Source organism: Felis catus, chromosome A2 (genome assembly GCF_018350175.1).
Source record: "Felis catus isolate Fca126 chromosome A2, F.catus_Fca126_mat1.0, whole genome shotgun sequence".
NCBI classification, from domain to species: Eukaryota; Metazoa; Chordata; class Mammalia; order Carnivora; family Felidae; genus Felis; species Felis catus.
The window spans coordinates 36,447,347-36,465,810 of NC_058369.1; the positions used below are offsets into that span (position 1 = coordinate 36,447,347).

The 18,464-nt window shown below is 41.0% G+C and overlaps 1 protein-coding gene across 12 annotated transcripts in view; it reads right to left on the bottom strand.

Moving 5' to 3' along the window:
• Window positions 1-18,464, bottom strand: part of FRMD4B (FERM domain containing 4B) — a 356,794-nt gene that overhangs the window by 98,908 nt on the left and 239,422 nt on the right. For all 12 annotated transcript variants that reach the window (XM_045053138.1, XM_045053139.1, XM_045053143.1 and 9 more), the window contains 2 exons: window positions 14,193-14,285; window positions 2,630-2,714 (listed from right to left, as the gene is read on the bottom strand). In XM_045053138.1, the coding sequence (XP_044909073.1) occupies window positions 2,630-2,714; window positions 14,193-14,285 (178 nt within the window). The remainder of the gene's footprint in view (window positions 1-2,629; window positions 2,715-14,192; window positions 14,286-18,464) is intronic.

The window sequence follows — 18,464 nt, forward strand, 5'->3', positions numbered from 1 at the left end:
AAAATAAATAGGAAGATGACAGACTTAAACTTAACCATGTCAAAAATCACATTAAATGTAAACAGTATATAAAACCAGTTAAAATACAGTGATTGCCAAAATGCATAAAAAAATCAATCACAAGAAACATAAAGAAAGCTATACCAACACACCTCATAATTGAAAGCAGTGATAAAACTGATAGAACATTCCACTGAGTGACAGCAGAATACATTCTTCCCAGTGTACATGGATAATTTACCAAGATGGAGCATATTCTGGGCCATAAAACAGGTCTCAATAAATTTAAAAGGATTTAATTTCCACAAAGTGTGTTCTCTGACCACAGTGGGATTATACTAGAAATAAATAACAGACAGATCTCTAAAAATCCCCAAATAAATATCTGGAAACCAAACTGCACTTTTCTAAATAACATGAGGCCAATGAAGATATAGGAAGGAGGAATTTGGAAATATTTTGAAACAATAAAAATGAAAACACAACATATCAGAATTTGTGGGACACTACAAAATCACTATTTAGGGAGAAATTTTTATACTAAATGCCTATATTAGAAAATAACATCTTTAAACAGTGATCTCAGCTTCTATCTTAGGTGGCAAGAATAAGGAGAGAAAATTAAGCCCAAAGAAAGGGGAAGAAAGGAAATAATAAAGATAAAAGGAAAAATGATAAAGGTCATAGCAGAAATTTGATGAAATAGAAACCAAAAAAACAACAGAGAAAACCACTGAACCAAAAGCTGGTTCTTTGAAAAGCTCAATAGTGATTGACTTTTAGCCAGACTAATTAGAAAAAAAAGAGAAAGACATCAATTATTAATACCAGGATCAAAAGAGGTAACAACATTACAGACTGCACACATCAAAAGAGCAATAAGGAAATATTATGAACAACTATACCCATAAATTTGACAACTAATAAAAAAGCATGCGGACTAGAAAGGAAGAAGTAAAACTAAGCAGATGCCATGATCATCTATAAAGAAAATTTGATGGAATCTACAAAAAGCTACGAAAAATGATAAGTGAGTTTAGAAAGGCTGTAGGATTCAAGAATAATACCCAAAAACAATTGCATTTCTATAGAATTAGTAATGAACATTCAGAAACTGAGATAAAAAGATATCACTTATGATTTTATCAAATAATATGGAAGACTTGGGGACAAATCTGACAAAAGATCTATATGCTGAAAACTATAATCACTGCTGAGAGAAATAAAAGATGACCGAAATATATGGGGATATATACTGTGTGCCATGGGACTGATGACTCCATACTTCTAGGTTGTCAATTTTTTCTATAGTAGTCTATAGACTGAGTGCAATCCTCATGAAAATCTCATTAGGTGTTTTTCATTTTGTTTTGTTTTGTTGTTTTTAGAAATTGTCAAGCTGATTCTAAAATTCATATGGAAATGTAAAAACAGAATAAATGAGACAACTTTGAAAAAGAACCATGCTAGAGTTTGTTTTGATTTTGAGACACAATATAAAACTATAGTCATCAAAACAGTATGTCATGGGCATAAAGGTTGACAATTAACGAAACCAACTACAGAGTCCAGAAATAAACTCATGCACATGTGGACAACTGATTTTTGAAAACGACTTTGGAAAACAGAGTGGCAGTACCTTAAAAAGTTAAGCATATCTGCCATGTGATCTAGCCATTCTGCTCCCAGGTATTTGCCCAAGAAAAAAGAAAGCATGTGTATAAACAATAACTTGTACATGAATGTTCATAGCACTTTTATTTGTAATTGTCCCCAATGAATGCATCATTTCGCAGTATATAAGTGTAGCAAATCATCTTACTGTACTCCATAAACTTGCTGTTCTATGTCAATTATATCTCAGTAACGCTAGGAAAAAAATGAAAAAAAAATCACAGGGGAATGGAAAAACAATTTAAGGTACCTCCATACAGTGGAATACTTCAGCAATAAAAAGGAATGGTCTACTGACACACCCAACAACAGAGATGCATCTCAAAATAATTATGCTCATTGAAAGAAGACCAGAAAGATTACCTGCCGTACGATTCCATATATATACACTTCTAGAAAATGTAGACTACTGTGAAAAAAAAGCATATTTGTAGTTGCTGGGTCTATTCACTCTCTTGATTTTGGTGACCAGCTCATGGCTATTATATATGTTAAGGCTTTAAAACACGTGGCTCTGAGCACGGGCCCCTAAATAAGATTGGTTTCGAATTATGATAGATGTAGGGCATACTGTATTAAAAAAGATTCCCAGCCTGACTTTTTTTGAGGTTTCAATCACAGTCCGACTGATCCATCTTTGTGTCTTTCTGGGTTGTTCTGTGTGGGGGATTAGCTAGCTGCATTTAGGTAGTGGTAACTGTCTGTGAGCATGATTCCCCTGCAGATGACTGTCTTTCTCGCTCAGAATTTGAGAAGAGCAGCCTTTTGCTAAATTTTTAAAAAGCCTTTTTTTTTTTTTTTTTTTTTTTTTTTTAGCAGGGTAGGAAGTACCAGTGAGAAAGATTATGCTCATTTTTCTTTGTTTGAACATGCAAGTATAGGCCATACCATTTCTTCCCCCAACTCCAGCCTGCCTGGAGTCATTCACTGAAAAATAACAAATAGGGTGCCTTACCTTGAGTACACAGGACTTTGCATTCAGGAAAAAAAGCTCCACGGTGGTTTTATCCTTCAAAAATGATATGCTCTCAATGTAAAACCTGGAAAACAGTACAGAAGTGTGTTTCTTCAGATTTTTTTCCTTCTCTCAGCATGATTTTATGTCTTCATTTGGCATCCCCAAAGGCGCAGAGGATTTTGAGGAACGAGGAAATGCTTGTGCTTTTTTTTTTTCCTTTTAAAAGAAATCTGTAACCCGTATGTATATGTACATGCGTGTACACATATATGCACATGAATGTAGACATATATGCACATAAAGTCTCTTAACAGAAAGTTGTTGTGTGTTGGACGGCAAATTCAAGAGAAATCCAAAATGGTAACCAACTGCAAACCCAGCTTTCTCTGCGTTGCTCATTCTTTGACACGTCTTGGGTGTCCATAATCCCTCAGGCAGCTTCAAAACAAAGCCCAGGTGAGCTTTGAAGGTTGAAAGTGGAAGTGGACTGAGTAAGAACTATACAACGGAACTGGGCGGTCTGCTCTGGTCGTCAGGCTTGAGGTGGGTGTGAGGGCCCCATGCCCACCTCACTCCTGTCCACCAGGCAAATTTCAATCACACCCTGCTCCTTCCCTCTCCTCCTTCCAGGCCAGGGTTTTCTCTTGGCTGGAAGCCAAGCCCTCAGTAGCACTTAACCTTGGACTTTTTTTCATGCAAATCAGAGTATTCTAGGCCTACCCCATCCCCCTTGCCAGGGCCTTAGCTCATTCAGTGTGTGAGGTCACAGACTGCATGCAGGTCCCTGCTCTAAGGAGAGCTCTCACAGCCCCTGTAAGGAGAGGAGGGGGTCCTTCCCTACCCCTCTGTTTTCAAAATCCTGAAAAGATGAGGCTGGCCAGTGAAGGCTGAGCTCTGGGGGGCTTGGGGGGAGGGTCAGTGGGCCAGCTGAAGCCCAGAAGTTTTTCTCAAGTGTTGGAGGCTCATTTGATGAATAATGCATGAAGAGACTTAATGCCCCAAGACAGCTCACTGGAAGAGGAACTTGCCCTCTGACTGGGGAGAGTTCAGATCTACCAGGGCTAAAGTGGCTTGGTGAGCCCGACCTTAGCTCTGCACCGTCATGACCTCATGACCGTTGCTGGGCATTTGTTCCCCACCTCCCTCCCCCCAACAATGACAGAATGTTGGATAAATACACGAACTTGGAAAGGACCACGAATGCTTTAATCACTGAGATGGCAAAATCATTTGAAAAATTCCATCTCTAACCAGAAAGAGAATAAATCCACTTATATTTTCACTAACAAGGGCTTATCTTCTAAGTGAGATTAATGAAGACTGATGCCTGCTAGGTTTGTGAGGGAGGAAAGTGAAGGACTAAGACAGGGAGGAAAATGTGGGGTTGGGGGAAACCAACCAGTTTCTGATATAAATCAGTTTCTGATCTAGATAGGGAGTCCCTCCCCCATCATTTATGAGCTGCGTGGCCTTGGGTAAGTTCATTAGTTTCTTTGTGTCTTTTCTAAAATGGGTGTCATGATTACGCTTATCTCATGGTTTGAGGGTTCGGAAAGGATTAAAGGAGATAATATATGGAAAAGACTCAATACATATTAACAATTGTTAATAAAACCCCACATTCTGGCACGTAATGCTTTGTGGCCCAGGGGGAAGTGACTCAAGCTTTGAGTCTAAGATCCCAGCCCTACAAGAGGCAGCAGCAGCTGGCCTCAGAGGCCCCCTTGCTTGGTGTCCATCAGGGCAGTGACTCACTTCCTTCTGCCCCGTCAGCTCCTGCTGTGCACTTGCCCTTCTTTCTCTGCCTGGGTGCCTTTGCTCCTGCCTCCCTCTATCTCCACTGTTTGTCACTCCTTCTGAGCGAATGCAAGTCAATTGTTTGTCAATTCCTTATCCCACATTAGGAGCCTCTCTTGGGTTGATCTCTCCTCCTTCCAGGCCAGTTAACTCAACGGCTGTATCCTGAAGGAACTTCCGGGTCAACTCGGTTGGTGGTGGCAGTTTCCTGCTTTCTTTGCTTCTACATGGACTTTTATCCCTGTCAACATAGGTTTCTGGCTGGCAGCTATCACAGCTACTGTTTCCTGAGCTCCTGCTTCTGGCTAGCGATACACTCAGCGCTTTTCATGCATCATTTGATTTTATTCTCGGAGAATCATCTCATTTAATCTGTAGTACAGTTGGATGCCATTGGTAGCAGGTGGCGAGGCCCTTTTACAGACGAGGAAACTGAGAGATGGAGATGTAAAGTCATCTTCCCCAAGCCATACAGGTAGGAAGTGGTGGAGCCACGATTCAAAGTAAGGCCTGTCAGACTTCAAAGTTCACATTCCAAATCACTATGATATAATACTTTCCTACAATAACAATCACAATGAAATGTAACATGCTTACAATGCCATGGGGCCCGAAGGAGGGATGCAATTAACTCAGCTTATGAATCAGAAGGCTGCCAAGCTGAAATCCGGAGCACTAAGTGTCACAGGACACTAAATGTCCCCTTGGACAACTGAGCCGAGTCTTAAAGAATGCATGAGTTCACCAGGTAGCGAAGGGAGGAAAGGCATTCTAGGGAGAGGGCATTTTAGCCAGGCCAGTCCTCTGGCTAATTTTCATGAATTTAAGAAACCACATGCAGGGAGCTGGGTGGCTTAGCACCAAATCAGTTTGTGGCTTGTCTAACTCTGAACAGATAGCTTTATATCAGAAACTGGATTCACCTTGTTTCTGAAGCCTAAGCCCCTAACTGTACCCTAGTTCCAGTAAACAGGTCCCTATCTTGTTTCCCACTACTTTCTGGCGACCTGCCCTGTTGCCTTCTACTTTTCTTCCTCGGCATCTGATTACCTGTTCTCTCAATCCAGAATCCTCTCCCTCCCCCAAAGGGGCCACTGTAATGACTTCATATTTATGGAGTGTATGAAAAGTGTGTATCATCCTTTGGGAGAATGGCTCCCCAGGCACACCTCTCAACATGTATCGTGAAGTGAAAACAAAATTCAGGGCTTCTTAATGAAATAAAACCAACTCTCCCAGACTCATAAAATAAAGCCCTTTTGTTTCAGCCGCTTTTTGGCAAAAGGCTACTGTTTCCTTTCTGAACACTTACTTCGAGTGATTTCACCAAGATTTTGTGAAGTTCACACTTGCGGTTACATTTTCAGCCTCGAAATGAACTCAGGCTTTTTGACTTGGTATATGTTTTATAGACAAACCTCATACTGCTTAGTAACTACAATTTTTTTGAGAAGAAAATTTGCTTGAGCCATTTGCTTGGAGAGGTTTTGTCTCTAATGTGTGTGCTCCCTCCAATAGTGGTCTTTGTTCCTTCTTGATGGGACAGGTGTTCACCTAACCATTCATCAATGGTAACAGAACATCACACTTCAGGGGTATGATAAAGATGGCTCGGGGGAGAGGGAAGACTGTCCAATGACAACACATGTGTGGCAAAAAGCAGAACATGGGAATTGTTTGGAATGGGCCACTTGTCAATAGTCACTTACGTGTAGGTGGCCAATATTTTCCTGTTGGGGCATTTATTCACAGAGATCAAAAGTCAACACCATAAAGTGGGGAAGAGACTACTTTGAGCTTCGTCTTGGGGCTTTGAACCAGCCACCTGGGCTCTCAGGGCTCACTTTCCTTACTTGACCACATACCAGAGAAATGAGATGTTTCTACATGTGTTCAACATAATGGGTGGTAGGCCATTCAGCAGTCAATGAGTGGTGGTGATTATTACAGTACTATTATTATTCCTCCATTGATGGGACGATAACAAAAGGCCTTGACTGAGTTGGGAAACTTTTTAAAACTTCAGCAGGTTATCTTTCCTAAGCTGTCTCTCTCAAGGAAACAAAATGCTCTCAAAGTGTCCATTTTAACCAAGAATAGGAAAATGCTGTGAAACAGCAGGCCTTCGGACCAGTTACAACTTGTTCTCTCCAACTGAGCATATTTTGTCTTCCAAGGCTTCCTTATGTCTCAGTGATATCTTTGAAGATGGTGAATCGGGCAAGAATTGCTCAATTACTTTGCATTTTGAACAACGCTGAGCTTGTGACCGGCGTCCCGCGAGGGGCCTCCTTCTGGGTTTCAGTCCATCATTGTGGGTAATTTCAGGCACTCACTGTGGCCGCGGGCCTAAGGAGATTCCTATCAGATCCCAATCCACATTCTGAGCAGGGAGATCTCTGCTTATTGCTTATAATGACCCTGCAACCTCCTAGTCTCGCTTTGTAACACATGCTGAAGACAGCAGAGTAATTTAAGATGTACTGCGCTTTCTCCAAGCTATTAGGCAGGGCTTGTGGGAGTCTCAGATGCTCCTTTTATCTCTGGGAGGGGTGCAGTCTGGGAGAATTCCCCAAGGAAAGCACTGTTTGCTTCCACAATGTGCTCCCCCGCCAGGAAGACGCTCTCTCACTTCTGAATTTCTCTAGGAGAACCAGAGACAGCCCTCTAGGGGAGCCTGTAGGAACCTGCCCTGTCGCTCCACTGCCACGCTGTGGCTCTTTGTGAGCTGCAGGAGGAAGGGCTGGAGGCCCAGGAGGGTAAGGGCCTTGCTGTGACCTGTTGGAAAGGGGAGGAAGACTCCAGCCCCAGGCAATCTGAAGTATCCAAGTGCTTGCTTCTTCCCTCCAAAACTGCGAAACAGTCTGCTCCTGCCTTCCCTGAAGAAGGTAGGGACACAGGCTTGGAGAAGGAGGCAGGAAGAGAGGCAGGGGAGGTAAGATGGATAGGGTGGGGACAGCTGGGCACCGTGAATGATGAACATGGAATGATGAACAGGGCAAAAGTGACCTAAGCCAGATAGTCGCAAACCTTCCACATTCAAAGACTGTATGTATATCACATCATGACATTTTTTTTTTCATTCATTCAACAGTGTCTGTCATTTATACCATAGAAATCATTAACATTTACTGAGGTTCCACCTTATATGTTTACAGGTTTAATCCTCCAACAACAAGGTCCATTTTACAGCTGAGGAAAATAGGCCCAATAGAGGGTGCAAAACACCACAGAGCTAATAAATGCAAGAGTTGGGATTCAAACCCAGGAATGATGCCGAAGCACTGATTTTCGGTAGGTGGACTGGGGTGCCTCTGGCAATGCTGAAGACATTTTTTGGATTACCTTGACTTACAGGGCATGCTGGCATCTAGTTGGCAGAAGCCTGGGACCCTGCAAACATCCTACAATCCAGTGTAACTGCCCATGACAAAGAATTACCTGCCCCAAATGTCAATAGTGCTGCTATTAAGAAACTCTGTGCTGAAGGCCAAGCTTTAACTTCTGCACCCTACAGCTCTTTGCACAAGTCAGATTACTCATTCTTTCCTTCTGCCCTTTCAATGTCACCCTGAGGACCGGTTATGTAGGAGAGGGGGCCGATTCCCACGAGGTCTGCTTTTGATCAGAAAGCACACTGAGGAACATAATCCTGTAAGAAACTGCAATTGGGATTGGGTACGAGTTTTGAGGTGTTCTGTGTCTTTCTGGAGCTCTCCTATGAATGAGGATGTTGGATCCTCACAGATGGAGACCTCTAACAAGTGCCTGGAAATTCAAGAACGGGTTATGCCATTTAGGAGGTCACGGTCAATATTAAGGCAACTAACAGTCACACCGTCCAGGTTCTGGGATATTGCGCGCTCAGATGGGAGTGTGGTGGGTGGCCCAGAGCACCAGCTGACCCCACACATCTGCTCAAAGAATCTCTGCTGGGCCCACACTAGGAGGAATCAGCTATTCCTCTGGGCTTTTGATCACATTCCTCCTTGAGGAGATAAACTTTGCTGTCTTCTCCTCCTCTTTTTTTTTTATTTTTTATTTATTTAAAAAAAATTTTTTTTTTTTAATCAATGTTTTTAATTTATTTTTGGGACAGAGAGAGAAAGAGCATGAATGGGGGAGGGGCAGAGAGAGAGGGAGACACAGAATCAGAAACAGGCTCCAGGCTCCGAGCCATCAGCCCAGAGCCTGACGCGGGGCTCGAACTCACAGACCGCAAGATCGTGACCTGGCTGAAGTCGGACGCTTAACCGACTGTGCCACCCAGGCGCCCCTTCTCCTGCTCTTTGATAGCTTTAAAATAACTCAGGGTTAGCCACTCACAAACTTTCTAACTTCTCTTCCTTTTATCAATCGTAATGCTTACATTAAAAAAAAAGTGCTTAAGTAGTGTTCACTGTAGGAAAAAACATATATAGATAAGCAAAAAGGCAAAAAAAAAAAATCATTCCCATAATCATTCTAACCAGAGATTAACTACTGTTGACATTTTACACTTTTCCCCTACTCATAGATTTTACACAAGTGCAATCATGTTGCACATATTGTTTTGGGGTCTGCTTGAATATATTGGGGTGTCTTTCCATAGTAACAAGTCTCTTTTTTTACCAGTCTCTCTTTGTTTATAAACCTGTTGTTTTGTATTCCATATATGTATTTGACTTTCTTAAAAAAAAAAAATCAGGTGGAATGATGGGGACCCACAGGTTACAGTCATGATGCTTCCTTGAGTTTAACTCTTTTTTTTAATTAAAAAAAATTTTTAATGCGTATTTATTGTTGAGAGAGAGAAAGGCAGAATGTGAGTGGGGAGCGGGAGAGGGAGAAGGAGACACAGAATCCCAAGCAGGCTCCAGGCTCTGAGCTGTCAGCACTGAGTCCAACGTGGGGCTTGAACTCATGAACTGTGAGATCATGACCTGAGCTGAGGTCGGATGCTTAACCAATTGAACCACCCAGGCGCCCCAAGTTTAGCTCTTATTTAAAGGCTGAGTGTTCCAGAACCAGGCCAGGGGGTGCTGAAAGCCTGAGAAAGTCTTTCAAATGCTCCATATTTTCAGCAACTTTGACAGAAATGGAGTGGTTTCCCTTCCATCCCCCACATTTCTACTACTCTCCAATGAACGCAGAGAGTTCTTAGCCCTGGGTGTTACAGACAACGCTTTAAGGGTTACCTCTGAATGGCCAGTTACAGTCCTGGGGCATAGCAGAGGTGACTTGGAAAGAGGAGGAGGAAAAGCAGGGAGGAGAAGACGGAAGACCAGAAAGGGAGGGGGTGGGGGAGCAAGCAAGAAGTAGTCTAAGAATAAGGGAGTGCAAGACCCTGAGACACTGCTTTGTGTGGAGCTGGGTGGTACCAGCCTGAGCCACCTCCGCCTGCCCTCCCCAGAGGGGATGGGAGGTTTTCCAATGAGGTCACGCCAAGTCCCCGCTCTCTGATTTAAATGCTTGTGTGCTCACTCACTATCAAGCTTTTCAAATGCTCACATCTGGGCTGCATTACCAAAGAGGCCCATGTGTTTGCAGAAGATAATTTACAGCAGCAAATAACAACCCCTGGCCTGGGGAAGTCCCCCGCAACCGGGGGAGTTTGGACTCACATGGAAATAGAGAATTGGTTCCATGAATTACGGTGCAGAAATAAATGATGGGGCCTCTATACACCCATGTGGCACACGTGTATTTAGCATGTATCGTTGAGCTTTTATAACTAAAGAAAAGACAAAGGTTTAATCCTGAAGTTCATAAAGGGAAAGCTAGGTGCCCTCACCTTCAATGTTTTCTTTCTTCCATGCAGAAGCAGCACGTGTTTTTGAGCTGCTCCCTGCGTCCTGGGGGAAACTAACCAAGAGAAAGTTGCCCTCTCCCCGAGACCCCCCTCTCTGACTGCAGGACCCCATTGTTTAGCTTAGGACTCAGTGAGATGATGCATGTCAAATATTTAGCCCAGTGCCTGCCATAGGGTTAATACTACATTTCAATAGAAAACTTCTTGAGAGCAAAACCGTATGGTATTTTTCTTTTTCATAAACACTACAACTTTTTAAAAATTGATATTTTCTTATATCTTTATAGCACTTTGCGAAATTATTTTGTATCCCAATCTCTCTTTATTTGTCACACCAACTTGAACAATACCTTACTCACTGTCTTTAGTGCACCATATCGGAATCTGGGCCAGAATGTGGGGGATTTGGGAGTTGGAGGGGTGTGACCGTATAGTTTGAGAAATTCCTAGGATGATTCAGAAATGTGTCCCCCCTCCCTCTGGGGACGTACTGGAATGAAACGTACTTAAAAAAAAAAAACTAATCTCTTTTATTAAAGTGATCAATTGTTCACTGTGAGAATGCCATAACTTACTGAACCTCTCTTCATTGTTGGCATTTGGATATTTCTAATTGTTTGCAACAAAAATAACAGGGATGCATATCCTTGTAATGTGCTACCACTGTAGGGAATCCTTTCTCATTGTGCATTAACTACTTGGTGACTGCATCTCAGTGACTGCTCTCAGTTATGGAATGAATAAATCACAGGGATGGAAGGTACAACATGGGCAATATGGTCAGCCGTATTGTAACAGCACTGTATGGTGACAGAGGGTAGCTACCCTTGTGGTGAGCCCAGCATAATGTATAGAGTTGTCAAATCATTATGTTGTACACTTGCAATTGATGTAACATTGTGTGTCAACTATAGTTCAATTAAAAAAAAAAAAAAAAGAGGTCCTGCGTATTTCCAGAGGCTCCCGTAGTGACCAATATCCAAACAAAACCAAAAGCCATCTTTGGTTCTATTCTTCACTGACTAAATGTGTAGCCAACTCAGGCAAGACCTCGAGGGTTATTGGCGGTGTCTACTGGGATATAACTCCCACCAACAGTTTTGTTCTCTCAAAAGAGAAGGCTAGAGGCCCTCTGGGAGGCACTGGACTTCACAGGGATGCATGTAATCGCCTTCCTGAGATCTCCAGAGAATGACATTCCACTAAGTGACCTCCATCAGTTAATTCTTTGTGTGCTTTTGCCTTATCATTCCTTTAATTAAGTTGCAGTAACAACAAGTACTTAATTGGAATAATAACAAAGACTATTATGATCTCACTGTACTGTTGGGAGGAAAAATTACGCAAATAATTAAAAAGTTGATAAGGGTTTTAAACATGCAAGTAGTTAAGGGGAAGTAATGGCTTGTGATTATGGGATACTCTCGAGATAACACTCAAGTAAGTGCTGAAACTCACAGAATGAGTAGCAGGCTACTTGGGTATCTCAGGAACCTGCTTCGAAAAGATAGGACTGCCTTATGAATGACTGAATAGGAAGGAAGACAGAGCTTTCTCCCCTCTTATTTTGAGACCAAAACTAGACCAGATATCAGCTGTTCAAGAACGAGTTCACAGTCTGGTGACTAAATAAATGGTAGTTGTTAAGTTCTCCAAAGACAAAGGGTTTTGCTGAGGAGGTATGCTGCGTAAATACTACATGTGTGTGCAAAGATAAAAAACCAAGGATGTCAGGGCGCCTGGGTGGCTCAGTTGGTTAGGCATCTGACTTCAGCTCAGGTCATGATTTCGCTGTTCCCGAGTTGGAGCCTTGCATCAGGCTCTGGGCTGACAGCTCAGAGCCCGGAGCCTGTTTCAGATTCTGCAACTCCCTCTCTCTCTCTGCCCCTTCCACACTCACACTCTGTCTGTCTCTCTCAAAAATAAACATTAAAAAAAAATTTTTTTTTTAATTAAAACAAGATTAAAAAAAAAGCAAGGATGTTAACTGCAGCCTACATTAACATAGACATAATTGGAAGCAGCCTAGTGCTTCATAGGGGACTGGACACCTCAACTACGAAAGTGCAAAGAAATAAAGTAGATTTTTACATAAACAAGGAAAAATCTCCAGGTAAAAACAAAGTAAGTCACCAAGTAACTATCATCCTTACTTTTCTCTAAGAATAAAAGGGAGCTGGAGGTAGAGGGGAGGGAGGAAGGCTGGGGAGAGAGAGTAATTTCATATAATTTGAAATGTTTACAGTGACACTATAACATTTTGTGAAAAAATATATTGATGTTGGGCCACTGCTCAGACACAAGATGAAAATTTCTCTATTCTCTGCCCCCTGCTTAATTACTAATGCTCACTTTTTCCTATTGCTTGCTAGTTTGTGTTTGCCCTTTTCTCCATTTCCACAAACACACACACTCATGTCATACTCTTTCCAGGAAAGTCCTGTATTTTTCTTTAGGATTTCCACCCATTTCTCCACACCAGCTATGCTCCTGGACAAATCACCATTTATGTGACCTCCTTCCTGGGTTTCAAAAATATGATTTCTGGTGACATGAAAGAAATTCTAGGCCAGCGTGCAGAGCGAAAAGCAAAAAACAAATTGGGGATCATCCATACTTTATTTACTGAGTAAGGAGCAGTTATCATCCACAATCACCATCAATTCATATAAAACAAGATGCTTAAAAAAAGGTGGGACATCTTATTACCATACTTTGGATTTAATGTAGCAGACTCAAGTGAAAATTTTGTTAAAAAGTGTGTAAATCAATATGATTTTGTTAGGTAACCATAGTATACAAATTCTAAAAAAGGATAATAAGAAGCTTCCACGATGATGTCATAAAGCATATTTCTTTCTTTCTTTTTTTAGTTTTGCTATCAAAATGATAAAAGGATCTGCTTCTGAACTAGACTGTCTAATGTGGGGCTTGAACTCACGACCCAGAGATCAAGAGCTGCATGCCCTACCGACTGAGCCAGCCAGGTGCCTCAAACAAAGCATATTTCAACATCCAAAAAATAACATAAGCCCAGAAGACAGAAACATGCTTTAGGTTGATCTAGCGTTACGAAAGCTTATTTAGATTCCTGGGAAATCTACTACCTTACCTTATTTTACCATATTTGGCTTCAGACAAAGAAGACAGCTTGTCATGAAATTTATCATCAAATTCAGGTAGTGAGAAGAGTGGCTAATGCGCAAAAAGGGGCTTTCAGCAAGACTGGTAGTGTTTTATTTCTTAAACTAGGCACAGGAACACAAGTGTTAATTTTTATAACATTTTATTTATCTTAGAGTGTGCATATTTCATGTGGAAAAACATTCCCATCATGGGCGGGCTCTAAGAAATCACTGTTTGAGTTGAATGCATCCATTTCTGGAGGAAACATACATGGAGGCCCATAGGTATGGGTAAGTGAATTTCCTAATTAAGCAGAGCTCAGAGAACAGGTCAAGGACTCCTTACATCTTTCTCAGCAATCTCTCTGCCTGCAAGCTGAATTCAGATTTCTGTACGGTTAAGATAATTCTTTCCATGAGCATTTGTTTGCATTTTATCGTCTATTCAAACTAAGGCGTGAAATTGTATAAAATTCAATCCTTTCCACAGTCTAGGAAATGTCCATACATAACATGTAACAGTAAATGTTTGCCATATTTCAAATGAAAAAAATGCTAAAGGTATAGTGAGTCAGAAACAAGCTATGTACTAAAATACAATGTATTTTTCACCTTTAAGTTGATCCAGAGGACTTTGAGGAATAAAGGAAGGTGATTCTACCCTTCATCTTCAAAGAAAACAATCCTACACGGTATCTATGGCAACTTAGTCTCCAGACTAAGACAGTAGAGAATCTTTTTCACATAATGTTTTGATGGGTCTGTTCTTTTTTTTATTCTCTAGTGGATCACAGATTTTTTTTTTTTAAGGGAGGTGAGAATGCTGGATGTTTCTATCGATACCTACCTCACAGCGAAGTGCAAAATGGTTGCGCCTGGTTTCTTGGGCAGATCATGGTCAAGAACTCGGTGATCTAACTGTAGCCAGTTCTGCTGACCTCTGTGAGAGTAAAGCAAAGAAAAAGGATCAAACAGAAGTCAGAGAAAGGTTCAATAACACACAGGGTTGGCAAAGCTGTGGGGAAAGTGTCATACACGGGTGGTAGGTGTATAACCTGTTACAACTGGTACTAAGACCAATTTAACAATTACTATCTAAATTATAAAAGCATCTGCCTCTGAACTAGACTGTCCACGTGCAAGAGTTTAGCAAGATAAACTTGTGCATGTGAAAAATGGCCTAAGTATAAAGTCACTTACTTTAGCATTGGTTGTAAGAGGAAAAAGGCTCAAAACAACCTATACATGTCCAACAAGGTCATGTTTAAAAAAATAATTTAAACTGAGAAATAATATACAATGTAGCCACACAAAAGAGGGAGAGTATGTTTACAAACCTATTTTTAACAATTTCCAGACATGGTGTTGAATGGAAAAGCAAGATGCATGACTGTGAGTACAGAATATAGCCCTTTTAAAATGAAAACACACACACACACACACACACACACACACACACACACACACACACATATAAAGTATCTCTGAGATGATAAATAAGAGACTAACACTGGGTGCCTTTGGAGGTAAAAAGAAAACTAATTGAACCTTAATACATTAATCTTTAAATTCTTATTAAATATGATATATGAATATTTTAGATAGTCAAGAAGGAGAAAACTGGTTTAATGAAATCATCGGACACATATAACAGTACTACAGTTTCTTTAAAAGTACAGGGTCAAAGGCTCTCTGAGTGCTGTTTCTATACGTATATTATGGACCTCCTAATATTTAAGCTTGTATTTGTTTATTTATTCAAAAGCCTAAAGTTCATGGATATAAACAGTTCTCCTTAAATTGTGACCTCTCAGGGATTAAAAGGATTGATGACTTGGGATCATTTCCATGACTTTTCCAAGGCTGTCCAACCAGTTGGGCCATTTTAGACTGTATATTCCCAGAAGGCATAGACTCCATTTTGCTTGCTTATGTAAAACTCAAAAACATGCAAATAGTGATGGGGTGTAAAATTATAATAAAACCTGTAATGGGCCAGAAGATATTTTCCAACATATTTTGGTCTTTGAGTAAATAATTTTTAACTCAGAAAACTCTAAGCTGTAGTCATTTTAAGTAGATAGGAAATACTAAGAATAGTAATAATAAAGAAGAAGAGGAAGAAGAAAAACAGGAAGAAGAAGAGGGAAAAAAAGGAGGAGAAGGAGAATGGAGGAGGAGGAGGAGAAAGAGAATGGAAGAGAATGGAGGAGGAAAAAAATGGAGGAGAATGGAGGAAGAGGAGGAGGAGGAGGAGGAGGAGGAGGAGGAGGAGGAGAAAGAGAATGGAGGAGGAAAAAATAATGGAGGAGAATGGAGGAGGAGGAGGAGGAGGAGGAGAGTGAAAGAAGAGGAGAAGGAAGAGGAGAAGGAAGAGGAGAATGGAGGAGGAGGAGGAGGAGGAGAGTGAAAGAGGAGGAGGAGGAAGAGAATGGAAGAGAATGGAGGAGGAAAAAAATGGAGGAGAACGGAGGAGGAGGAGAGTGAAAGAGGAGGAGAAGGAAGAGGAGAATGGAGGAGGAGAAAGAGAATGGAAGAGAATGGAGGAGGAAAAAAATGGAGGAGAATGGAGGAGGGGGAGGAGGAGGAGGAGGAGAAAGAGAATGGAAGAGAATGGAGGAGGAAAAAAATGGAGGAGAATGGAGGAGGGGGAGGAGGAGGAGGCGATGGTGGAGAATGGAGGAGGAGGAGAGTGAATGAGGAGGAGGGGGAAGAGAAGAATGGAGGAGAATGGAGGAGGAGCAGGAGAAGAGGAAGAAGAAGGAGGAGGAGGAAGAGCAAGAGAAGGAGGAGAAGGGAAAGGAAGAGAAAGTGAAGGGGAAGAAGAAGGGCTTCTCATTATTGAGCAACTACTCTGTGCCACCTAAGCTGGAACTTTTTACATATTACAGCTATATTTTACAATAAGGTTGCAAAAAAGGTGGCAAAGTTAAGACTTAAGTTCAGGGCTTTGAGTACAAGACTCTGGATACAGGAAACTAAAGGGTTGAATCAGCTTTTATAACTTTGGGCTGGTCTCTGTCACTTACTAGTCTCAACACTGGAAAAAATGTGTCTTTGTTTCTGTGATTTTAAGATGAGGCTTATGATAATTGTCCCTAGCTTTACTTGGAGGACTATTACAAAGATAAATAAGCTGATATAAATGATATAAAGGGAAGTTTTTAGAAATACTTCTTTTGTGCATAAAAAATAGAAACATGGGGGTTAGAAGGTAAGAGATTCTTCCCCTGTATTTCATGCAGTTTAGAATGGTACTGAGTTAAAGACATATGCCAACTTCAGACATGTTCAAATATATGTCTTAAAATACATAAAATAGGTATACTATCAGGTCTCAAAGGATTTTAGGGAAAATGAGACTAATTTTGAATCATTTTTCTTGCTTTTATATAGGAAAGATGTGGCATCATTAAAAAAGCACAGTGTATATTTACATGAACTTGCATGGAATCATGTCCAAGAATGAATAAAGCAAACTGTATAATACCATATACAGCATAAATCAATTATATTAAACAAAGATGCACACTGAAAACACCATTATCTATGGATGAAATGCTTATAGTTCTAGAGAGGTCTAGAGTAAACTGCAACATTTGGAGTGGGAAGATAATCAAAAGGGACTGGCTTCAACTATCATGTTAAATGATTTTTATAAAAACACATTTATGTGTATGTAATATAAAAATATTTTTTAAAGGATAAATTAAATATTATATTTAAAAAAATCTACCCAGGGGCACCTGGCTGGCTCAGTTGGAAGAGCATACAACTCTTGATCTTGGGTCATGAGTTTGAGTCTCACATCGGGTGTAGAGATTATGACAAAAAAATAATAAACTTAAAAAAATCCATCCATAATCTCACAACAAAATAAAATTAGAAGAACAAAAAGTGGAAAACTACCCATAACTCTATCACCGAGATATAATTAAGGTTAACGTGTTGTTTTACAGTCTCTGAGACTAAAATGAGATCAAAAAGCACTTACTGCTTATAACCTGCTTTTCTCAAATTTTTCCATCAGCAAATATTCTAGATCTAATCAGTATCTCACGAAGTTGAATCTACACATTCACCTCTATGAAACTGTGCACGCAGGTCAACCCTAAAGCAAACTTTTTCGGCGAGAGGGTGACGAAGTATATATAGAAGTATATGGGTCAAAAAGCCCTTCATCTCACATCCATCGAACGGGATGGTAATCAAAACTCACAACTGTGTTGTAAAACCTATTTATTTCTTCATAAACAAAGCTTATTCAACAAAGCCTTTCAAAACAGTGGAATTAAAAAAAAAAATCAAGTGAGTTGAAGAGATGGGAACCATTTTGGCGAAATTCAAGGCGGCTATCTCAGGAGGGCGAGACTGCCCTCTAGGGGTGAAAGACTGCCTCTGCACACCGATCACCAGGAGGTACTTCCAAGCATAATCTCAAGGAACTCTACCCCGCCCTCCAGCAGGACCACGGATTTATTTTTGTTGGTCACCATCACTACCTTTCTTATGTAACGGCACAACTCTATTTTTCCATTTCTCTTCTTGGCCTGTGGAGTAGGGCATAGACAGTGGCTAGTTTCATTGACAAAATGTTCCCCTCAGCGTTGCCTTACTCTGTTTAGAGAAGTTCACTGAAGGCAAAAGGCTGATGTGGCATCTAGGTTGGAAAATACAATTCAGACAGCATCCTGGGAGGGATCCGACTCAGTGGTTTTATGGGGGGCGGGGGAAAGGGAGTGCTGAAAGAAAATACTTTCCAAAAATATTTACCAGACAAAGAAAAAGAGCTAGGCTTGTGACCAAGACATTCCAAAGAGACACCCTTAGACAGAAGCAATTTTCCAGACCTGTTCCCCAGAAAGGTGGAAATGGCCAAATCCACCCCCCCCGCCCCCCTCCCCCCCAAGCCCTGCTCATACTTCTTCTGAAAATAAACACAGCAAGAGCCAGAAGACACCTTCCAAACTGGTCATAATTCAAAAATAGACTCTGCTGTCACTTGCAGGGGAGTACACAGAGGACAGTTTGGAGCCAGGCTTCTTGGAAAGACTATAACCATCAACCACTGTCGCCAAAGGAGATAGCTGGAGGAGGCGCCTGAGTGAGACTTTCTTCT